Source organism: Myotis yumanensis, unplaced genomic scaffold (assembly GCF_028538775.1).
Source record: "Myotis yumanensis isolate MYYU_CA2020_CCGP unplaced genomic scaffold, mMyoYum1.0.hap1 SCAF_9, whole genome shotgun sequence".
NCBI classification, from domain to species: Eukaryota; Metazoa; Chordata; class Mammalia; order Chiroptera; family Vespertilionidae; genus Myotis; species Myotis yumanensis.
The window spans coordinates 22,891,554-22,915,562 of NW_027223760.1; the positions used below are offsets into that span (position 1 = coordinate 22,891,554).

Sequence of the window (24,009 nt, forward strand, 5' to 3'; positions counted from 1 at the left end):
TGGCCCTAACCGATTTGGCTCAGTGGATAGAGCGTTGGCCTGCGGACTCAAGGGTCCCAGGTTCTATTCTGGTCAAGGGCATGTACCTTGGTTGCGGGCACATACCCAGTAGGGAGTGTGCAGGAGGCAGCTGATCGATGTTTCTCTCTCATCGATGTTTCTAACTCTCTATCCCTCTCCCTTCCTCTCTGTAAAAAATCAATAAAATATATTTTTAAAAAAATTTAAGTACGGTGTGAGGTAGGAGTCCAGCTTCATTCCTTTATATGTGGCTATCTCTTCTGTTTTTAAGGTAACAAGAATGTGGTAACCAGAGAGCACTTAGACCGGATGAAGAATAGCTGTATTGTTTGTAACATGGGACATTCCAACACAGAGATTGATGTGGTAAGATCAAGCGAGTCATCATTGGGGGCTTTTGCTTTCCTCCTTGCCAAGGAACAAACTGGAAGAAGAAAGAGCGGGGTCACCAGCCACTCTAAACATGATTGTCCTTGTCAGATCTGCCCACAGTCTGTTCACTTACTAGCCCTATGATCTGTGCTTGTAGGTAATATGAAGCTTCTTTGTCTCAACTTAATCATTTCAAATGATTGTTTTCTTCCACCCAAGCTTGATACCTGTTTACACTATAAGCCATTTTATCTTATATTTAGGATTGAGAGCTGAGTAAATTCAGTACTACAAAAAGGATATAGTAAATGTGAGTCAGTTTTTATAAAATGGTAGTCAGTATTCTGGGGATGTTTAATTTTACCATGAATGTAAGATAGGTTGGTTTAAGGAAACAAGTCAAGGGAGAGAAATCTATGGGCTGAAATGAGAACATTGCTTAAGTTTGATTGTGTCTGTCAAATACTATGGTTTCTTTTTTCTTTCTCCCTCTTTCATTGGGCTAAGTCTCCCCTTAACTGTTTTCCAACTGTAGTAATTGGATCTCTAGGTGCCACAATCAACTCAGTAGCACATGTTCTTCAAATTTGATTCTCTAATTTGATTACATTCACCCTAAAATTTTCAAATCCAAAATAACACTTGGTCCAACTAAGTTGCCCAAGTAAGAGTTAATAGAAGTGTTATTTATTTATTTTTAGACTTACCAAAGTATTTCTCAGTGTGACTTTCACTCTGTTTTTAATATTTTATGGCATTTTTCTGGCACAACTGTATTTCTCTCTGGGTAAATAGCTCAAGCAAAGCATGCTTTTATCTCCACTGAGGGCTGCTCTGATTGAGCTTCAGCATTGCCAGGTAAGGATCAGTTGATATATTGAGAGCCTGTTGGATAATATCTGTTTTATTTACTTATTTATTTATTTTTGTAAGTATTTATTATTAGTTAAGCCATGATTCAGGATTCTAGGGTGGGATGTACCCAGGGCCCCCTTCATATCCCTGGGGAAAGGATGGAGGATGCCCAGTTCAGATCTTCCCAGGAAATGTGCCTTCTGCCCGGCGGTCATCCCAGGCCGAAACCCAGGATTTGGGGCACAGGGACTTGTATACACGCCGGGACCATTCACACACAGAGACATCACCCCCTTTAGCAGTCATTGCCTTCTCACAGCGGTGGAAGTCCAGGTAGTTCTGCCAACAGTTCCTGGTCTGGCTCTGGTTGGGGAAGCGGCTGTCAAAAGGAGCAGTCCGGTAGTTCTTGATTTTGGTCTTGATGTCTTCTGCCATGTTGCTGATTCCTAAAGACGCCCCTGGAGGCGCTCGCAGCTCAATGTGACCTCAGCAAAGAGACCGGATAATATCTATTTTAAATGGTTTCTCTTTTTAACTCTGTGCTCTATTTTTATTTATTTATAAAAATAGCTGGACAAGCAACCTACCAAAGCCTATTCTACCCTTGATGTTTCTGAGTGGCACGGCTCCATTACTCTGTTTTACAACGATATTTTGCTTATGAATCATTTAGTTAGTTCTTTTTGTTGTGGTTGCGGTTGGGTTAAGTTTCACTTATGTGCCATACTGCCCCTTTAGTAAATGGTCTAAGATGTTAATATTTCTAAAACTGCCTAGCACATGATTGTACTTTTTTTGATTAATCTGCTTATAGAGCCCCCAAATGGGAAAAACTTAAGGGAAGTAGTAGTAGTCCTGCTCTGAGCTTAATGAGAAATTTTTTGATTAAGAGAAGTGGAAAGGAATTTTCCCTTCTAAACCCTTAAGAAGCACTGAACTGAAAAGAATTCCAAATGCAAACATGCATTTTTATATTTTTACTTTATCTCATTTCATTCTCTTGATCACCTCATGAGGCATTATTCTTGTCCTTGATTTTTAGTTGGGAAACTATGAAGTTAAGTACATTATTCAGTCATACACATTGATTTTTTAAAAATGAATTTAAAACACAAAATCCAGGACTTTTTACTTCTAGACTAGTTTTTTGTTTGTTCTGTTTTTCTGCACTATTACCTCCTCATGATTTCCAAATTAACTTCAAATTGTGATGGTGATCTCTCCTCTGAAGGCAGCCCAGACATAAGTAATCTCTCAGGATAAAGGCCAGGAGGCTCCTTACCTTTAATCACAAACATTTATAGTGATTGTTACGTGCCAGGTGCTATCTAGATTCTTGGAATCAGTGAACAAAACAGGCAAACATTCCTGCCCTCACGGAGCTTACATTTTATTTTTTTTTAATCCTCACACGATGATACTTTTCCATTGATTTTTAGAGAGAGAAGGAAAGACAGAGAGAAACATCTATGTGAGAGAAACACACTGATTGGTTGCCTCCTGCATGAGCCCCGACCAGGGCCCAGGCCAGGGAAGAGCCTACAACCGAGGTACATGCCCTTGACCAGAATCGAAACCAGGACCCTTTGGTCTGCAGGTGGATGCGCTATCCATTGAGCCAAACCGGCTAGGGCTGGAGCTTACATTTTAGAGAAGAAAATAAAAAACAATAAACATAATAAGTAAAATGTATAGTATGTTAGAAGGCAAAAGCACCATGGAACAAAGAAAAAGTAGAGCATAGTAAAGGTAATCAAGAGTGCTGAGTTATAATTTTATTTTACTAATATTTTTATTGACTTACAGAAAGGGAGAGAGAGGGAGAGAAACATGCATCAGATGCCTTCTGCACACCCCCACTGGGGATTGAGCCCGCATCTGGGGCATGTGCCCTGACCAGGAATTGAACTAACAACCTTTCGATGCATGGGACAATGCCCAACTGAGACACACTGGCCAGGGCATAGGGTGCTGAGTTATAATTTTAAGTAGAGGAGTCAGGTATAAGCCTCATTGAGAAGGTGATGTTTGAGCAGACTTGAAGGATTAGTCATGGGTTTTTAGGTGAAGAGTATTTCAAGATGAGAGAATAGTCAGATAAGTGTGCTGAGGCAGGAGGGTGCCTCGTCTGTTTGAGGATCAACAATGAGGCCAGAATGGTTGGAAAAGAATGAGTAAGGGGCAGGATGAGGTCAGAGAGGTAATGAGCCAGACCTTATAGGGTCTCATAGGCCATTGTAAGATTGATTATATTCTGAGAGAAATAGGGAGTACTGGTAATATTCATAACAGTCTGAGTTCTGTTTTCAAAGGATGGCTTTTATTTTTAAAAGATCACCCTGGCTTCTGTGTTTAGAGTAGGCCTAGTTTTACGGGTATTGCTAGGTGCCTCAATATCTTCCAGGTACACTAGCCAAAGGCCATCTCTCAGTTCTTTTTGTGCTTTTCTTAGCAGAGGGTATATAACTAAACCAAATAGTCTAGAAAGGGAGATGCTCAGAAGGGCTTTAGAAAAATTAAGTTACTCTACCTTTGATGGAAGTGTCCTAGGGAATGTAAAATGAAATTTAAGGAAATAGCAAAATCAACTAATAATTGAAACCAGAATGTTCACTTGCTATTTAGCAAATTTGTATTGAATGCTTGCTCTGCTCTGTGCCAAGTGCTTGTCTGAAGAATAGCAGATAACAACATGCCTGCTCTCCTGGACCTTATATTCCAATGTGGGAGGCAGACAATAAATAAATAGACAGTCGCCCTAGCCAGTTTGGCTCAGTGTGTAGAACGTAGGCCTGCAGACTCAGAGTGCTGCATTCAATTCTGGTCAAGGGCACATGCCCGGGTTGCGAGCTCAGTCCATAGTAGGGGGCAGGAGGCAGCCAATCAATGATTCTCTCTCATCATTGATGTTTCTGTCTCTCTCTTCCTCTCCCTTCCTCTCTGAAATCAATAAAGAAATATTTTAAAAAATAGACAGTTATTGTCAGTTAGTGCCTAGAGTTGAAGAAAAGCAGCCAGAAGAGCAAGCCTTCTGAGAATTCTATTCAGAGAATAGTGAGTAAAAGACCCTAAGGTAGAAAGTGCTTAATGTGCTTGAGGAACAGAAAGGATACCATCTTAGCAGGAACAGAATGGGGAAGGGGATGAGAACAGGAGACACCTCACGGAGGCCATCTGTTATGGAGAACTTTGTAGGCCATGATAAGGGCTTTAGATTTTATTCTGGGCACAGGGAAGCCATTGGAAGGTTTTGAATAGGTAACTGACAAAATCGGACTTACGTTTTAAAAGATTACTCTGGTCGTTGTATAAAGAAAACATGTCCGCAACTTGAGTAGTGATAGAGACCACAGAAGGCTCTTTCGGTATTTCCAGCGATAGAAGTTGGTAGCTTGGATCAGATGGGCAAGCACTGAAGGTGATAAGAAGTCATATATTGTGAAGATAGGACCAATAGGAAGTAGAAATTTAGTTTTACCTAACCTTGAGATGTTGACTGCTGTATTTAAACAAGGAATAGCTCATCAAGAATTGGTCATTTAAAAGCTGCATTTTTTCCTGAGAAATATTAATGCTGAAGGGAACCTGTGATAGGGATTGTGCTCTTAGCTGCCTTTTTTAATTATTATTATGTTTTTATTGATTTTTTTAGAGAGAAAGGAAGGGAGAGGGATAAAAAGATGAAACAGTGATGAGAGAGAAACATTGATTGTCTGCCTCCTGCATGCCCCCTACCTGGGATCAAGCCCATAACCTGGGCCTGTGCCCTGACCAGGAGTTGATCTGGTGACCTCTTGGTTCATGGGTCGACAACCAACCACTGAACCACACCGGCTGGGCTCTAAGCTGCCTTTTGGTCATGTCTTTCGCATATTGCCTTTCCCTTGAAAGCAGATATGCTTTCCTATGTGCATCACATAGAAGGCCTGTAAGTTTCATAATTTAAGTAGTTAGATCATTATGTACATACTAGAGGCCCGATGCGCAAAATTAGTGCAATAGTAGGCCTTCCTTCCCCTGGCTGCCAGCACCAGCTTCCCTCTGGCACCTGGGACCTGGGCTTCCCTCGAAGTGTCCAATCTAATTAGCATATTACACTTATATTATTATAGATGCTTTAAAAGTTTTAGTCAGCCAAAGAGTTATGACCTGAGACTTGCTATTTACTACTTGCTTTGCAAAACAAGAACCACAGCTGTTTTCCCTGGGGAAAAAAACAACTGATGTGCACTGTTCCTAATCATGTAATACTAATTTGTGCAAGTATAGTAACTGGCTGATTTACATGGACATACACCTAGCTTGGGAAGGTAGTCTGCATTAGGGAACTTCTTCCTGGTAGGCTGGTTAGTGATTGTAAATCCACAGACAATTGGATGCCTTTAAGAGAAAATCTCGTAAAGCTGTGCTAGAGCCATAGAAAACCCTTCTCTTGAGGAGCGTGGCTGTCAAATGGACCTCAGTAGGTTATTGAAGTTGCCTGGATAACTCTTCAAACCCCATTTTAAACTGATCCTTGGGTATTTTGCTTGCAACATAGCCATTTTAAAGTCCCATCATCTCAGTCACTAAATACCAGTGTCACCATGGAGTATTTCTTGGCTCTATGTTGTTATTGCCTTCCATGGTGATACTTCTAACTTAATTTCTATCCTTAACATCCCAAAATTATCCATTTGCTTAATTTTTTAAACTCTATAGTACTCATAAAATTTCTTTTTAAAATTCTAATTTTAAAGTAATATTTGCTAAAAAATATATTTTTAAAAGGTAATATTTGCTTAGTTTAACATTTCAAACAATATAAATACATTTAACATAAGAAATAAAAAATTTATATAATTGAGATTTATAGTATATTGTTCTGCAACTTGATTTTTTCACTTAACAGTAATAAATGGTTTTCACGTTAACACCTATAGATATACTTCTTTTTTTAAACAATTACATAATATTCTATTGTATAGAATTATCTTGGTTTACTTAGCCATTTCCTTGTTGATTTACACTTTGCAATTAGAAACAACACTGGATGAACATTCTTGGGCACTTATATTGAGCAAGTGTTTCTATAGGATACAGCCTTCAAAGTGAAATTGATTGGTCAAAGATTATGTTCATATAAAATTTTGTTAGCTACTGCCAAATTGCCCTCTAGAAAGGTTTGGCATTTCAAGAAATTTATTTACTTCCCATCTACCTAATAAATGGACCCAGACCATTAATACTGTCCTGAATATACTGACGTATCATTATATGTCTATCTTTCCCACTAGGCTGAAAATGAAAAGAAGATACATTCCCTATCCAGAAATAGCTCACATTCTAGTAGAGGAGTCCATAGCCTTCTCTATAAGAGTGTCCTTTACCACAGTGTCTAGAATATAGTATGTACTCAGTAAATGATTATTGTATAACTGAAGTATTTCTCTTTGACTGAAAACTACTATTTGGCAGAACTCCTCAATTTTACCACCGCGATCCAATAGGTACTCTTAGAATGTGGACTTTCTATTGTAGGCATTGCCTTTTGGAAGAAGGAAGTTGTCTTCAGTCTAAACCTTATTACTGTTATTTGATTGCTGCTGTTAATAAACTTAACATCTCTTCTCTTGTTCTCGGAATATACAATATACAGAAATGGAAGGAGGGTGAGCCCATTGGGAGCTTTATTCTACCATTAAGCATTTCTCTAAAGCCTACTTCACATTTGCACTGAGGTCACAGAGCTTCTGCCACTTTAGGGTGAACCACCATCATTCAGAAGGTGGAAACTGGGACACTGGGACAGGAGGGCAGAACTTGGGCCCTAGCATGCTATGTTTAGGATGTTCAGCCTTCTCTAACTAATCTCACTCAGCTCTGAACCTCCTTTTTTGTGTGTCTCTTTGGCACTTATATATTCAGTTTGCACTGTATTAATTTGCACTTGTTTGCATGTTGCTTTGTAAGTATTTTAAAGGCTTTTCCCTCCCCCCTCTCACATGTGTATTGTTTTGTGTCCCTGGCCAAAATAAGAGCTTTTTGAAGGCAGAAACCATGTCTTTGGTTTCTTTTGTATTTCCCATAGCACCTTTTACTGTGCTCAGCAGAGAGTGGGCGTACTGTATATGTTGTGGAATGACATCCTGAGTGATCCCTCCCTGGCTGGGCCTAAGATTAAATTTCCTGAAATGGAACAGTCCTAACCAACCCAGGACAGGTATTCTCCATCTAGCATGTTGGTTGCTCCTTTCAACTTGCTATTTGAAATGGCTCCCTTCAACACTTTTTGTCCACCAAGTGGGACCTGGCACGGCTGATGATTTGCTTGCTGTATGTATTCCAGGCGAGTCTGCGGACACCAGAACTGACCTGGGAGCGAGTGAGGTCCCAAGTTGACCATGTAATATGGCCTGATGGCAAGAGGATAGTATTGCTGGCAGAGGTAAGACCTGAGGCTGGTAAGAGAGATTCAGTTCTGACAGGAGAGACTGCAATACTCAGATCTCCTCCTCCTCATGTTCTCTCACACTTTTCAACTCCTCTTAAGCACAAGCTTAACTACTTTACCAGTGGATTTTACATCTAACTGTGAAAGGTCTTTTCATTTTCATTTGACAATTAAACTGTTTTGGTTCCCCACTTTTCACCAATTATCCTGTCTCTCTATGTCACTCTACAGGCTGAGTCAGATAATGACTATTACTGTGAAAGAAATTCATGGATAGAACCCATGCCACTCTGAGTGTTGCTTACAAAGAGATAATGTCGATTGTGGGATGATTTAATCAGTAAGCACAAAGTAGATATTCCTGGCTATAACTAAGACGATCTTAGGCAAGCTCTGGGTAGGTCATGTCTTTATGATAGATTCCATTTTTGAGTGTCCATTCCCCTGAATTGAGCCAGACATGCAGTATGTACCCAGCTGTATACTGGTTGTGTGATTGATAGTTCCCTCTCCTGGCTTCTTCTAACTCAGACTTTGTCTTGACTTTCATTGGCCTTTTAAGTTTGAGTGTCCTTCCTGTTTAACTTTCCTCACCTTATCTCACCTTCTCAGATACTTTACAGCATCTATAAAGGGGCTGAATTTCTTCACAAGAAAGGAATTGTACACGGAGGGGAGGGATAGGTTGTTAAATATTCATTAATTGCTTTGCTGTCAGCCCACTGTCTGGTGACTTATTTCTCGTTGCCCTAGAACAGTGGTCAGCAAACCGCGGCTCACGAGCCACATGCGGCTCTTTGGCCTCTTGAGTGTGGCTCTTCCACAAAATACCACATGCGGGCGCGCACGTACAGTGCGATTGAAACTTCATGGCCCATGCGCAGAAGTCGGTTTTCGGCCTGGGCGAGTCTATTTTGAAGAAGTGGCGTTAGAAGAAGTGGGGGGGTGTGGGTCGGTCGGGAGACGCAGTGCAGGCAGGCCACGGGATCCACAGCGCGGAGGAGGCACCAAATATCAAAAGTACTTAAACTATATAGGTAGGTTAATAACAATGTACCTACCTGTATAGTTTAAGTTTAAAAAATTTGGCTCTCAAAAGAAATTTCAATCGTTGTACTGTTGATATTTGGCTCTGTTGACTAATGAGTTTGCCGACCACTTGCCTAGAAGGTCCATTTAGTCATTCTTGTGACAAAAGCAAGTCACCAGTTGTTTTTGGTGCTTGTGGTTGAGCAAAAAAGGTTGTCAAGCTTTTTAGGAAATGAAGTAGGGAAGGATGGCATTTGGAGACAGTTTCTAGCTCTTCTAGTCTCTGAATCATACACTCAAAATACAAGGTAGCCCTTGAATTTAGGGGAACCAAATTGAGAAAGAAGCACAAGAATCATCACAGCTTCCTAAATCCAAAAAAAATCATTCCTCTCAACCTGGAGAGTTTCCCCTGAATTTGACTACATCAATAGTTAGGACCTTCTTTCAAAGGGATGTCCATGCCTTAGAGGGAGGATACCCTGCTGTAGAATCAGGAAGTTCAAAGACTGGCCTAAGACTCAGTATCTGTGACCATCTTTTTTACATAATCCCAGGGATCTTTTATCTGTTAACTTCATCAAATTCTCCAGAACTTATTATGGTTTCACTTAAATGTCAATCAATTAATTTCTGTTTATTTATTTATTTATTTAATGTGAAGCTCGTGAGCCAGAGACCCTGTAGGAACTGGCTCTTTTTTTTATATATATACTTTATTGATTTTTTTCAGAGAGTAAGGGAGAGGGATAGAGAGTTAGAAACATTGATGAGAGAGAAACATCGATCAGCTGCCTCCTGCACACCCCCTACTGGGTATGTGCCCGAAACCAAGGTACATGCCCTTGACCAGAATCGAACCTGGGACCCTTCAGTCCTCAGGCTGACGCTCTATCCACTGAGCCAAACTGGTCATGGCTAATTTCTATTTATTGAACACCTGCTTTTTGCCCAGCAATGTTATTGGGAAGTATTTGGAAACAGGCAGGCATGCACTTCCCTCACTCCTCAAAGGCTAGAGACTTGGTCCTAACCAGTTTGTGTCGTAATCCTTGCTCTCCAGGGCCGTCTGCTGAACCTAAGCTGCTCCACAGTGCCTACATTTGTGCTCTCAATTACCGCTACTACTCAGGTAAGGCCTCCAGAGGGGGAAAGCAGTGGTCTGGAGAGGATCCTGAGACCAGCAGAGTTTTACTTGATGGCTGTGAATGGCACAGCAGCATCCATCTCTCTGTTTTTCTAGGCTCTTGCCTTGATAGAGCTTTACAATGCTCCTGAGGGTCGCTATAAGCAGGATGTCTACCTGTTGCCCAAGAAAATGGGTAAGTATGTGTTCTTCTATCCCCATCCTTACCAAAGTAGTTCAGAATCAGAGGTTAACTGAAGTTTGGGAGCATAATGTTTCATAAGGACAGGAAAAAAAAAGAGAGAGAGATGTTTATCTTGTAAAGTAGGAGCTAGAATTCCTAGGTTCCATCCTCAGCTGATTGATCCCATGTTCCACGTGGGTTGCTCCAGTAAAGTCTCGACCTTTGCTATGATTTTGTTTACCTGCCTGTGCATTTAAGGGTTTTCTCTTATCAAATATCTTGTCTGTAAGAATCTCAAAGAAGAAAAAGATTTTCCCCAAGAGAGAGAAATCATCTCCTACCTTGCAACATCTGACTTATTCCAGTTCTAGACAGCCCCTACCAAACGCTCAGACCGGAGGACTTTCATTCTACGCCTTCTAACTCTTAACCCATTGTTCCAGCCAAAGGAAAGCTTCTGAATAGCTTCTATGACGAGTTTAGTTATGTGGGTGTTTTGTATAAGAGAAACATTAAACTGTCTTAAATTTTTAAAGAACCTGCCTCGAGCACCTGAACTGAAACTGTGTTTATAAGCTCCTGACACAAAGATCGGGGAATAAATCAGCTTCTGGTTTCATTTTGCTTTAGCACTAAATGCAAAGCAGCTGTTAGAAGTTGACATGTTTTCCTTGAGTAGACACTTTGGAAGGATATAAAAGAAATAGAGCAGTCCATATTCTGAACGAATATGAAGTGAAGTTAGGGAGACCAAACAAATACATAGGAAATGACATAAAATTTTGAATAAGTAACATGCATTCAGGAAAGGGAATGTAAACAAATCATAAGAGAACTAAACATACTGAAAGCAAGTGTGGTATCATTCTTAGTCATTCCTTTCAGGTTTACCAGATGTGAGTTTTTCTGAGTGACTCAAGGTATAGAGTTTGAGGCAGAACTAAAGTTGGAGCTTCCCATTTTTTAGTCCTCCCACTAGCCCATCCTTTCCTTTAGACCCAAAGGCCTATTTCTTTCATTTCTCCCTGAGGAGAAGGAAAGGTTCAAGACCAAAGCAGCTTGTAAGGAAGAAAGGTTATGGTTTTGAAAGGTTATGGGTTCAAAGTTCAAGCAACCATTCCTTAGAACTAAGGGCCAGTGAGCAAAAGTTGAGCGTTTTTCATTCAGCTCCAAGAATTAGAAGGTGTCTTTCAACTTTTTAAGGCCTAACATGGAGAGAACAGCCAGACAAGAGGCATGAATGCTTATACCAGGGCTTCTGTGGTCTGTTCCAGATGAGTATGTGGCCAGCCTACACCTGCCCACCTTCGATGCCCACCTGACAGAGCTGACAGATGAGCAGGCCAAGTATCTGGGACTCAACAAGAATGGGCCCTTCAAGCCTAATTACTACAGGTGCCTTGGGTTCTCTAGAAAACAGGGAAGCCTGGGTAGTGAAGACCGAATTGGTCTTTGCATCATCGCCATATTTACCTGGAATCAGAAAAATAAACCCCCCTCCCTCGCTGCCACCCGCAAAGGACTCTTTGAGGCTTTCTCAAGACATTAGTGTTCCCTTCCCTGAATTTGCCTTTCTTCATTTCATCTTCTTGATATGATTTTTACCTCTTTATAGAAAAATACTGGCTTTCTTAACACAATTATCTACCGTCCCCATACACTCCAGAAAAGTCCCTTCCTCCCTAGTACACCTCTAAGCAGGCTCTTCATGTCCCAGCATCCCCACAAGCTGATAACATCACAGTCTCATCTTTCTTTTTCCCTCCAGGTATTAAGTTCCTGTAACTCAAGCCAGAAGAAGTTTTAAGGAATAGAACTCCAAGCCTTTTCTCCACTCCTACACAGGAAGGAACCCAGCAAGCTGCTTCTCTAATCAGCTGCCCGCCGTGCTCACCTTATATGTTAGATTATTTATTTATTAAAATCTAGAATCCTGTGCCTGTCGCCTTGGCCCAGAGTGGTTACTGCCCCGAGGGCTGTGAGAGCCGCAGAGGACAGGCTGAGGAAGGGAAGAAATGGGTAACCATTCCCAGTGCATCTTTTGCATTATTCCCTATTGACTGAAGCCTTAGCAGTGGTCACCTTCTCTTGTTCAGGCTCAGGAGTGAGTCCCGGGATTCCGGACTCCTTGTTTCCTGGGGTTTTCTGGGATACATTTTCAACAGCTGCTTTTCTCAGCTTTGGTTCGTCCCCAGATAAGGCTGTTTGGAAGCCACTGTATTAACATGGCCTGGGTTCCCAGCCATCATCATTGTCACTGCCTTCTTTATAAAATGGTTGGAAAGGATTGTTATGGCTTTGGCAAGCTGCACCAAGAACTCAGCTATGCCTGTGCTTACTAGAACTCCTTTACCCGGGACTCCTTTCTTCTCAAGTACTTATGTCCATTTTAACACTTTCTGGTTCCAAGAGGAATGTGCTTCCATTATTTTCTCAGCATCTCTGATATTTGTCAGACACATGTTTTGCCATCTTTCTAACCCAAACTGCCCTCTCTCTGCTCAGGAAGTGGGAGGCAGCCCAACTGGGGCCCATGGTTGTACTTCCTTGTCATTTAACTGGATAGTTTCCCAGGAAGCTCCCTCCAAATTGACAGTCTCAGAAATGTGGAACATTGCTTCCTGAAACTTCCTTTTATTGCCTAAAACTGCTTCTGAAACTGAGCAGGGAAAGGCATACTTTCCAAGGGATTTGGAGTGTATGGCTTTGGAAATGGGACAGATCTTTCAGGCCCACAGCTTGACGCCCTAAAGAAGCAGAATGTATTTATTTGTCTCCTGGGAAGATCTTTGCAGCTTAACTAACTGTACAGAGATGACACTGTAAACTGTGTCCAGATGGTCAAAGTCAGGTTGAATGTCATTGGACATTCAGCTGTCGATGAAACTGAAATCTACTCTAATTTAGTCTGGTATTTCTTCTTTGTTAGGGTATCTTTTTATGTTCTGGCCTTTTCCATCTTAGGGGCCTGTGTTTCAGAAGTCATTTCTTGAGTAACTCCAACATTACAAACAATTAGTAATGTGAGCAGCCTGAAATTTTATGTCCCACCTAAGAGTTTTGATTCCTTTTGGAGACAGACCTATTGGTCTTAGGGTTCCAATGGAACCAGATTAGTTGTAAGAGTTAAAGTCTAGAGTGGCCCTACAAATCTTGAATGAAGTGAGTCCCCTTTCCTCCTTCCAAGCCTAATTGGACTCTCAGGTTTGTTTGTTTTCCTGTTTTGTTTTTTTCCTATCCTGGTCTGCCTCAAAGAGTCAAGACCATGGTGACTCAAGAAAACACCAGACCACCCAGGGTCACTGTAACCTTCCCACTCTAATTCTCCTCCCCAGCCTCCACCTGCTCCAACTTACCCTGCTCTTCACCTACACCCTCTGGAAGTGATCTTCCTTTTGGAGGCAGGGAGGTGGACCTTAGGTAAATGACTGTTTGCTTCATTAGATACTACATAGGCTCAGCCATACAGTCTGATTACTCAAAGGCCGTATGTCTTAGCAAGCACTGGGAAAAAGCCACATACATGGCTATATTCTTTCATGAAGAAGATCATAAATGCTGAAAATTCCACAAGGCTATTTAAATTTTTTCATTTGCTTACCCAGTTCTGATTTTTGTATTAATTAATTGGACCCCTTTTGCAAAAGATTCCAATTTTTGTACTTTATCTTATATCTAGAGAAAATTCCTTAGGCAGATATCTGGACTCTGGCCTATTATGTTCTTAGGCCAAAAGTCATAACCTGCTGTTTCTCAGCAAAGCCTGGCTCTCTATGGAACTTCCTTTGTGCTGATCCTGACAGAACAAGCCCTTCCAAATGAAAAAGGAGCCACACTGGGTTTCTAGGTTACGTTGCTAGTGTTGCTGCCCATAATAAGGTATTTGCCTCTGAGTTCCAGATGACTTCTCCTTTCTCTCTGGGGATCCTGTGTCATCAATCATTGAGAAGAAGGAGGCACAAGCCTCCTGAGAATTTGGGTTCTGCCTTAGTTGGAATTTGGTCATTATTCCCTCTACCCTTGGAATCAGAGCAAATGTGTCTTCTTCCCTCAAGCTCTCACCTAGACGCATCCTAGGTATCTGGAAGCATGGGAAAGAAAACTAATTATCTCTTTATGCGGCCCTGGCCTGTGGGAATACTTACCATTTTCCCTATGATGAATTTGTGCTAGTTTTCAAGGTCTTTTTTGTCTTCTTAATGAAAAAATTGTTTTCCTTCTCTCTTCTTCTTTTTTTTTTTTAAAGAAACGTATTTGGTCCACCTTCCCTCTGCCCTCCTACCTCCTCATCCTATCCTCCCATATGAGCACGGCTCCCACGGCCATATACTCCTGCAAAGCTTTTTTGCTGCTTGGCTTTTCTCTGAACAGATCTAAAATTGCTGCTCCTATGGTTTTTTCAAAATTAACTTTGTCACAGTTTTAAAAAAGGAATTTGAATGCATTGTTGCATTAAGCTTTTTTTAATTAAGGAAAATTATTGAAAGAAAATAGGCAACACCAGCAAATCATATATGGACAAGCTCTAAGCTATATATACATACATACATATATATATATAAATAACCATCTAGTTCTCATTGTCATCTAACGAAAGGAAATAAAACCTCTAAGGATCACCATTTCTGAAGAGGCTCTTGGAAATCTTTATGTCTAAGTGATTGTATTAGATCAGCAATAATGAACATGTAATCTCAAAAGATAAATAAAATATTCTTAAATGGATTCCTGTCTTGAGAGTATTCTTTGCTTCTATGAACTACTAATACAGAGATGAGAGCAGTTTCTGGGCAACAGGCTAAAGAGCTTGCTGTAGGGCAAGGATGTGAAAAACTGAAGCAGTTACCAATAGGCATGTTGAATGGCCTTAGCCTTGGATCCCTATTCTATCATGGGTCATTCCACTAATTAATATCCCCCACCCCACCCCTCCATTGCATGTATAAATATACTGCTTTCTCAGAACCTCCACACTGGGGAGTTGAGAAGTGTAGGCTTAAGGCAGAGAAATTAAAGCCTCATTATAAACTCCCCAAGCCCCCTGTGTACTACCCTTAGCTGGAGAGCACAGAAGCTAGCATCCCAGGGTTTAGGACAGTGGTCGGCAAACTGCGGCACCTTGAGTGTGACTCTTCCACAAAATACCACATGCGGGCGCGCACGTACAGTGCGATTGAAACTTCATGGCCACACTCAAGGGGCCAAAGAGCCTTAGTTTGCCGACCACTGGTTTAGAACCAAACAACCCCAACATCCAGCACCTGACAACATACAACCAAAGGGAAGAAAGAGATTAATCTGGCAGAGATTTGTCTCTAAGTCAGGTTTTGCCCGACTAAATCGTAACCAGAGGATGAGTCTAACTAACTTCTTGTTCTTCCTCAACTGCCAGCAGAGAAGCCATTTTTGAGCAGCTTTCTGGTAGCTGGCTTCTTTAGTTGGTAACCTAAACTAGTTCTACATTCTGAATGCAAGATGTTTTCTCGTTACACCCACACGTGACTGGAGAGAGGAGGGTATTCTATTCTTTTTCTACTACTTTACCTTGGCTGCCTGATATCCTCAAAGTTAGGTATTTTAAGACTTCCTGCATCTTATTTTTAAACTTTCTCCATGTAAGGTGTTACCTATTTAATCATATATCTGACCTCCATGGATTACAGTGGAGTGCTTATATGGGGAAAGAGATATATTTGGTCCTTGTAATATACCTATTTATACCTCTAGCCCTCTCTCTACCAGTGGCTTCAGGAAACCTGAATTTTTGAAAGTTTAAAAATAACTCAGCATGGGAGCCATCTCTGCAAAGACGGAAAAACTTATAGACCAACCCCTAATTATCTCCCAGGTATATTTATGGTCACCTCTGTGGTTAATGGTAACGATAGCTGCCACTCATTGTTGACAAACTAAAAGAAAGTGAGTGTGTGCCAGTTCCATGACTTTCAACGTTTTCAGTTAATCTGGTTTCTCGTTACTTCTTCCAGTAGTTGTTTCCAGATAGCTCCCTCCTTAGGACAAACTCTGAAAGTCTGGACCTATCATAGATCGATGTCTGACCTTTACTGTCTTCCATTCCACTAGTTGTGAAAAAGATAATACATTGAGGTCTATCCTCATGTTGATTCTTTGCAAACTCCACAATACCAATTTCTCAAGACCCTTCTCTGGAAGTGAAGCCAGGTGGAGCTCTAGACTCAACAAAAAGCTTTACATAAGGGCCAGAGGGGTCTTGAGAGCAGGCCTCCATCCTACTTTCAACTGAAGGTCACTTTGCTCTCTTTGCCCTACGGACAGGCTGGAAAGGAACAAGCCTCAAAAGCGGCCACTCCTGCCTGCCACCCCCGTTGGGGATCCTGCCGACTGACTAGGCTCAAGAAAGAGAACATGAAGTTCTGGGCCTGTCAATCCTAGAGCTCTGACTGCTTAGGAGGAGAGGTATTGGGAAGAGGGAAGGAAGGATAATTGATTCTTTTATTAAGAATCCCTAATGGGCTGTGCTGTGGCAGGTTTACCACACTGAAGCAGTGATGAGCGAGGCGTAGGTTGTGAATTTTAAAGCAGAGTACGAGTCCTTAAGAGTTTAACAAATTATACCCTGAGAAGAATTCCAAAATCAGATAGTTTCAGCCTTGAGCCAGGGACTTTCTTGGAAATTCATATGAATTCAATTCTGCTGAGCCAGTGAGTCTCAACCCCAGAAGATATTGCCCCTCTGGGGACATTTTGCAATATCTGGAGACTTTTGGTTGTCACCCAAGGGGGAGGGAACTATTGGCATCTAGTGAGGAGAGGCCTGGGATTCTGCTAAACATCCTACAATGCACGGGCCAGCCTCCACAACAAATAATTTTTCAGTCAATAGTACATAAGCCCCATGTTAACAATTCATAAACGAGGCATACAAAAATGAATTAAACTTGGTTCTACTCTCGAGCTTTTATCCAGGTTGTAGGCGGAGGGTGAGAGGTGGGGATAAGAAAGGAAAGGGAAAATGATGAGAAGGTGCAATAAGATGTTGGGGGCCAGGGAGAAAAAGGAACTCGGAACGCTCCAAGGACTGCTCGCTCTCTCAACTCCGCCTGACCTATCACCTACCAACCAGCAGAGGAAAATGTGAGAGAAGGATAGGTTTAAGAAAGGAACAGAATTGTGCCTAAGAAAGAAACCGGGGAGTAACAGGCCTTTCCCTTTGGGATATAGTGGAAAACAGAAGGATTTTGGACCCAGGCTGACTTGGCTTGACACCAACACTGCCTGGAAGGACTGAGGAGGATCAAAAGGAAGGCTTCCTGGAGGAGGAGGTGATGACTACATAGAACCTGTAAGGAAGAACAGAAGTTAGCCAAGAGGACAGAAAGTTCCTCCAGAGAGAGAACAGCACATCTGAAGGCACTGAAACAAGATAGAAATATGATGCCTCGAGAACTTCAAGGGGTAATTCATCTCTGTGGGTCCCGACTTCCTCACCAGTGACATTGGATTCATGAGAACAACCTGTCAACGACAGGTGTGATATACCTGAAAGGTCCCTGGTGCAATGCCTGGGAAAAGTGGCAGGTCACCCACCAATCCCACCCATTCTCCCCGGGCTGCTTACTTGGGGCTACTATTACCAACACGTTTACTGCTTTTTATTTATTTATTTCCATTCTTCTAAGATCCTTCCTGGGGGCAAACGAGGCTGTGTGGCGTGCCCACCCTGCTTTTTAGATAAATTCCAGGCTGGGCAAGCCTCGCAGCCTCGTTTGCCCCCAGGAAGGCTCTTAGAAGAATGAAGCTTTAGACCGGGGGTGAGGGTGGGGCGGGAGCGCTCGCTCTCCGTTCCGTTTTAACTCCCCAGATCACAACACCGGGAAGGTGCCCACTTCCGCAGGGAAAGGCAGATGACCAGGAGCGGCCCTGAGAGGCACCCGCAGTTTTAGTGAAGCGAAAACGCCCCGCCTCACCCCTGAACCCCCAGTCTCCCAGCGAAGTCCTCACTCGGAGCGGTCCCTGGCCCCCAGGCGGGGCCATCCCTTCCCTGCGGTGGAAGCGGGAGGTGGGACGCGTGCGGTCCGGGGCAGAGGTCTGTGGTCACGGGGCAGCAGCTGCAGTGGCGCGGGCGGTGAAGCACAGAGCTCCCCGAAAAGGTCGCTCTTTGGGAGGAGCTGAGTGCTGAGACCCCGAGAGAGAAGCAAAGGGATAACGCCGTGAGCTCGGGCCCCGAACTCAGCAGGCAGAGCTGGGAGCCCACCCGGGAGCCCACCGCGACCCGCGGCGCCGCAGGGCACGGAGAAAAGACGGGGCTGTTCCCTGGGAAGGACCCCCCTCCAAGTCCCGCTCCAAGGGGCCGAACAGCCAATTGCACTGCAGGGCGGGGCTGCGGGAAGCGGCCGCAGCCAATAGCTGTTCAGGGGGCGGGGCCGGGCCGGCGGCGCGCGGCGGTGGGGTCGCCTGGGGCAGAGCGCGCTGAGCAGCTGAGCGGAGCCCCTGACCGCACCGCATGGAGGACCCGGTGGCGCCGGGGGCCGGGAGCCCGCCCGCCAATGGCAACGGCAACTGCAGCGGCAAAGGGAAGCAGGCGCCGCCCAAGGGCCGGGAAGTGTTCCGAAGCCAGCGGCGGGAGTCAGAGGTGAGGAGCCCCGAGAGCGTCTGTGGGGGGCGGGAGGTACCCGCGGGAGGGAGGCGGCGGCTGCGGGTCTGTGGCCCGGCTCTCCCCCCCCCCCCCCCTCCCGCGCCCAGAGTCCCCGGAGAGCGGGCGCCTGCGGGTGCGCCGCTGTCTGGACTCTGGGCTCGGCAGCCCCTGCCCCTGCCCTCCCCTCCCGTCTCCTGCCGCGAGCAGGTCGGGGCTTTCGAGCCCCCTGGCCTCCGCGCCGGGAGATGTAGCGGATCTCGAGCACCAGGTACTTTTCAAAGATTTATCTCGCTCGCAGCTGCAGCCCGGAGGTGGGAAGTCGTACCTCCCACTGGCAGAGGAGCAAACGGGCGCGGGGCGGCGGGGGACCTGCGCGAGGGGTGGGGGCCGGAGCGCCGCCGCCGCCGCCGCCGGGCAGGGGAGCGGGCCGGGGCGGCTGCCGCCACCCAGGCTCCCGAGCCGATCCCGCTGCGCCGCGGGCCTCTGCCTTCCCCTTCCCACGCCCCCGTGTGGGGGGCAGGCTCCACCGACCTCGGGACCGCTACCTGGAGGGCTAATGAGACAGGATTCAGGCGGGGCCGGCACAGGAGTGAGCGCATGGGGCTGTCCCAGGAGCCAAACCCGCACATAGGAGTATGCATGTTTGGGTCGCTTCCTCTTCAGGAAAAATAAATAAATGAATAAATAAATAAATTAATTAATTAATAATAAATAGATAAATAAAACCCTAGCCAGGAGGATGAAAGGATTGGCTCATATCACTCCCTCCCCCCCGACCCCCCACCCCGCCCTCCTCCAGCCAGTCTCCATCAACCAACCCGGAGCAGAACTGGGTCTGAGCGGGACCAGGAGAACAGACCACAGGATGTCAGGTGTGGAAGGGTTTGTAGCGATCCCCCGGGTTAGCCCTTGGCTTTACAGACGTGAAAGAGACAGAAGTAACTTGGCCACGATCATACATCTGGCCCAGGGGCCAGGAGTACCGAGCTTGGGAGTCAGGCAGGCCAGGTTTCGAATCCCAGCCCCGCCATTTATTCCTGGTGTTGACTCTTGACAAATTGCCAAACCTCCAGGAGCTCCAGTTTCTTCATATGTAAAATGAGGTTAACGCGGTGTGCCTCGGGAGGCTGTAATAAAGCCAAAGTGAGATAATTGAGTGTAAAATGTCTAATGCAGCGCAGGTACCGTGCATGTCACTGGTCGGTTCGGAGCAGCTCTTAGCACTGCACATCGCCACATGGAGGGGCAGAGCTGGACCTGAGTGCCGGGCCTTAAGCATCCAAGTCCAGGGTTTACCGTTTGAATGCTCTCTCACCGTTTCCAAAGGGGTTTCGTGTATGCTTTCCATTTTGATACAGACAGAGGAGGAAACCATCCCATTTTTTTAAAAGAGAGAGGTAGAGAGAGGTGAAAAGACTGGCCCCCAAGTCACACCACTTTCAGAGGCATAGTGCAGCCCTCCTGCCTTGCTAGATCAGGCAGGGTTCTATCCACCACGTCATCCCCCCCCCCCCCCCCCCCACTCAGTACCAACCTGGCCTTTTAGGGCACCCTTTGCTTCCTTCCCCTATAGAGACATTGTTCTTACTCCAATGCGGTGTATTTTGAGGGGAGGGAATAGTCATTCTATACGCCCAGCACTATCTTAGGTGCTAGGGATACAGCCGTGAACAAGAGAACATCTTTGCTCTTCGGAGCTAATACTCCAGTGGGAGTGGAGAGACAGACAGTATGCTAATAACTAACATGATTTCAGAATGATATGTTCTTTGAGGGAATTGAAACTCCTCCTGACGCCGGAAGCCTTGTCTTCCTTTAGGTCTTTGTTATGGGCTGGGGCCACAACATTAGTAACAAAGAAACAGAATTTCAGGAGGATGAGGCCCAGAAATCAGGATTTTAAAAAGATTCCTAGGTGATTCTAATGTGCAGCCAAGGTTGAGAACCACTGCTTTAGGAAAAGGCTCTGATGGTACTTTACCTTTGCCAGTGAGCTCAGTATCCAGAGACTCGGAGCTTTCCACCTGCACTGCAGTTTACCTCCCGATTGCCTGCAGCTGCACTTGCCATGCTTGGAAATGAACAACTGCAATGATCCTCTCTATCTGGGCTCGTTGCCTGCCAAAAGGCTGGCTGGAAAGATTAGCTTTCCCCTACCTTCTACTGCAGCAGGAGAGCTGCTTCTACTTGTCAGTATCACTACAACTCCCTGGTGCCAGCCTCAGATGACCGCGGGCTCTTCCTTCCCTCCCTCCTCTTGCTTTCCTGTGTAAGATAGTCCTCAGGAGAGATGGTTTTCTATCCTCTCTAGGGGCTCTAAAGAATTCCTCAAAGACGAGTATTTGGCATAAGTCAAGAGAGTCTCCTATGTACATGTCGCTGTTTATAGGGCACTGTTGACCTACCCTTTCACGATGGCTTTTAGGTATGAACTTCTCAACCTAAAAAGAAAGTTAGATAATAATCATTTGCTTAATAAAAAGGTTCTTCACTTACCAAAGGATTCACCTCTGGCCTCTTTGAGCCAGATCTCCTGGTTTAATTGGTTCCCAAAGTCCTTGACAGAGTTTGTGGCAAAATGAGGAAAATTTGGGCATTGTGTGCCCAAACCTCATTGTTTCATGGTTTTTAATATGAAGTTTTATTACCTAGGCTTGGTTGATTAAACCACCGGCCTTGTGATTAAACTCAGTCTCCAGCCTCCTCCCCTCCCTTGAGGTAGGGCCAGCCCCTCCTTTGAAACTCTTTGGGTTCCTGTGAGTCACCTCAACACAAGTGGTTGACAAGGCCCCTTATAAATATCAGACACTCCCATCACTCAGGAAATTCCAGAGGTTTTAGGAGCTCTGTGCCAGAAATGGGAGAGAGCTGGGGCAAAGACTAAATTTATTTTCTTACACCACACTGAGAGGTTAAGTAAATTTGCTCAAGATCACATAATATGTGACAGTATGTCACAGAGCTGAGATTCAAAATTTTAAAAACTCGGATAGATTAATACATACTGGTAGGAATATACCCCAAAATGCTTAAAGAGGTTAGGGCCGTGGTTGGCAAACTGCGGCTCACGAGCCACATGCGGCTTTTTGGCCCCTTGAGTGTGGCTCTTCCTAAGCCTTACGAGTACCCTAATTAAGTTAATAACAGTGTACCTACCTATATAGTTTAAGTTTAAAAAATTTGGCTCTCAGAAGAAATTTCAGTCGTTGTACTGTTGATATTTGGCTCTGTTGACTAATGAGTTTGCCGACCACTGGGTTAGGGGATTATATTAAAACAGTTTATACCACACAATCATCGGAAATCTAGTCTTTAATACAGAGTGGAGCAGAAATGCTGCCTTATTTGACAGTCCTAAAGTTTGGAACATTAGGGCAGAAGGACCTCTTTTTGCAGGTGAGGAATTATGATCCACAGAATGATGTTTGCCCAAAATCATATAGTGGGTTAATGACAGAACTGAAGTTAGAACACAGTTCACCTCTTGTTTTTGTCCATCTCGTTTTTCTGGGGATCAGCTAGATGCTCTTCTGGTCTGTGTTTATGTAGATCAGATATGGGCACAGATTATACCTTTCATATCTGTTCACAATCCTGGCGCATTACCCAGTTTCTGATTCTACATAGGAATCTTCAGCCCCTCCCAGCACGGAGCATCAAATTTTGGCTTGTGGAAGGTTACCTCTTAGATGAAAGGCACAGATGGAACTCTTCTAGCTGCCTCCCTGATCTAACCTTGGCCTCCAAGAGGGGACGAGGATGAAATTAGGGTATAATCTCCTTTTGTCAACCCTTTCCCCAAGTTACCGCAAAGATTTCTCCATTACAGGGCTCTGTGGACTGCCCCACTCTGGAATTTGAGTATGGAGATGCAGATGGGCACGCAGCGGAGTTGTCAGGTATGAGGTAGATGGGTCTGTAGAGAGTGGAAGGTGGCTAAGAGGGAGAGGGAAGGGGCTTGTCATCTCCCTTGGCAGCTTGTCTGTTCTCAACAAGTGGCTATAGAACAAAAGCTGTTCTGCACATTCCCTCTTCTCGCCACCATTCAGTGGTAAATATCTCTTTGTTCACATTTCTTTCTGTGAATTCTCCCGTGGCTATGGTACTCTCCATTCTCTCATTCTGTCACTCTTTTCCGCTCACACTCTTTATTCTCTTTTGGGCACTCTCAAATCTGTTTTCTCTCCACCTTCTCCTATTTCTCCTCTCTTTCTCTTCCCATATTCACCCGTATCTTTGCATGTCCCCTTCTTTCTGCCACCCTCTCCTTCTCTATTCCATTCTATCTTTCTCCTTTTCTCTTCTAGCTCCATCTGGCTGCCTTCCCTCAACACCTGCCCCTTAAATAAATCTCAGCAATGGCTGAAGAAAGGCTCTATAGACAGCTGGCCAGCTGAGCAAGGCTGGGCATGTCACCTTTACCCTCAGAGTGGAGCTGTGTGATCCCATTCTCCTTCCAGTGCTGGGCTGCTTCTCTCTGGGTTTTAGCTCAGGCTAAACATGATGTCCTCACATTAAGGGCCTCCATGTTACACGTGCTGTGAATTCCAGTTATTAATAAATGAGCTTTGGGTGGAGATGGTGTGAAAGTTAAATATTCTGTCACATGGAAGTGATACTTTGAGATATGATTTTTTCAAAGAAAAGAGACAAATGTTTTTAAAGAAGTTCTTGTGAATAAGAACAGGGAATAAATGTTGAAATAGCTAAGTTTAATTACCAACAAAAAATTAGAATACAAAATGTGTGTGTGTGTGTGTGTGTGTGTAAGAAGGGAGGGAGGGAGGGAGGGAGAGAAGAGACATGGTGAAATGGTCAAAGAATATGAATAGGAATTTATAGAATAGAAAATCATACAGTCAATAAATACATGAAAAGATGTTCAACTAGTCCTAGCTGGTTTGGCTCAGTGGATAGAGCGTTGACCTGTGGACTGAAGGGTCCCAGGTTTGATCCAGTCAAGGATCAAGTGGGCTTGATCCCCAGTAGGGGGCATGCAGAAGGCAGCCGATCAATGATTCTCTCTCATCATTGATGTTTCTATCTCTCCCTCTCCTTCCTTCATCTCTGAAATCAATAATAATAATTTAGAAAGATGTTCAACTACATTAGTAAATGGGGGAAAGCAAATTAAAATAATGCGATATTATTTTACATTCATCAAATTGCAAAATTTAAAAGCCTAGGCTTGGTGAGGGCGCAGAGAAATGAGTACTTTTATACACTGCTTGGCATGAGGGAGCAGAGTATAATAAAATTGGAAAGCAGTTTGGTCATATCTAGCAAAGTTGAAAACCTACACATATTATGACCCAGTGGTCTAGATGTACACTTTTCAAAAACACTTGGGCATAAGAAAACATGTACAAAGA

General features: G+C 44.1%; 3 protein-coding genes across 7 annotated transcripts in view; 2 read left to right on the top strand and 1 right to left on the bottom strand.

The window, feature by feature from the left end:
- Positions 1–14,745, top strand: part of AHCYL2 (adenosylhomocysteinase like 2) — a 169,493-nt gene extending 154,748 nt beyond the window's left edge. For all 4 annotated transcript variants that reach the window (XM_070423875.1, XM_070423876.1, XM_070423878.1 and 1 more), the window contains exons 12-17: positions 293–387; positions 7,577–7,675; positions 9,774–9,842; positions 9,954–10,032; positions 11,295–11,415; positions 11,789–14,745. In XM_070423875.1, the coding sequence (XP_070279976.1) occupies positions 293–387; positions 7,577–7,675; positions 9,774–9,842; positions 9,954–10,032; positions 11,295–11,415; positions 11,789–11,795 (470 nt within the window). In that variant the 3' untranslated portion in view covers positions 11,796–14,745. The remainder of the gene's footprint in view (positions 1–292; positions 388–7,576; positions 7,676–9,773; positions 9,843–9,953; positions 10,033–11,294; positions 11,416–11,788) is intronic.
- LOC139016189 (cytochrome c oxidase subunit 6B1-like) lies at positions 1,405–1,741 on the bottom strand. The gene has a single exon (XM_070423880.1). The coding sequence runs from the start codon at positions 1,681–1,683 to the stop codon at positions 1,423–1,425; it is 261 nt and encodes an 86-aa protein (XP_070279981.1). The 5' UTR covers positions 1,684–1,741; the 3' UTR covers positions 1,405–1,422.
- Positions 14,746–18,500: 3,755 nt separating the features above from the next.
- The window catches only part of STRIP2 (striatin interacting protein 2), a 43,176-nt gene continuing 37,667 nt past the window's right edge, over positions 18,501–24,009 (top strand). For both annotated transcript variants that reach the window (XM_070423881.1, XM_070423882.1), the window contains exons 1-2: positions 18,501–18,634; positions 22,467–22,536. In XM_070423881.1, coding sequence (XP_070279982.1) covers positions 18,506–18,634; positions 22,467–22,536 — 199 coding nt within the window. In that variant the 5' untranslated portion in view covers positions 18,501–18,505. The remainder of the gene's footprint in view (positions 18,635–22,466; positions 22,537–24,009) is intronic.

Coding starts and splice junctions, on each gene's coding strand:
- LOC139016189 (XM_070423880.1), bottom strand. CDS start 1,683: ATGGCAGAAGACATCAAGACCAAAATCAAGAACTACCGGACTGCTCCT.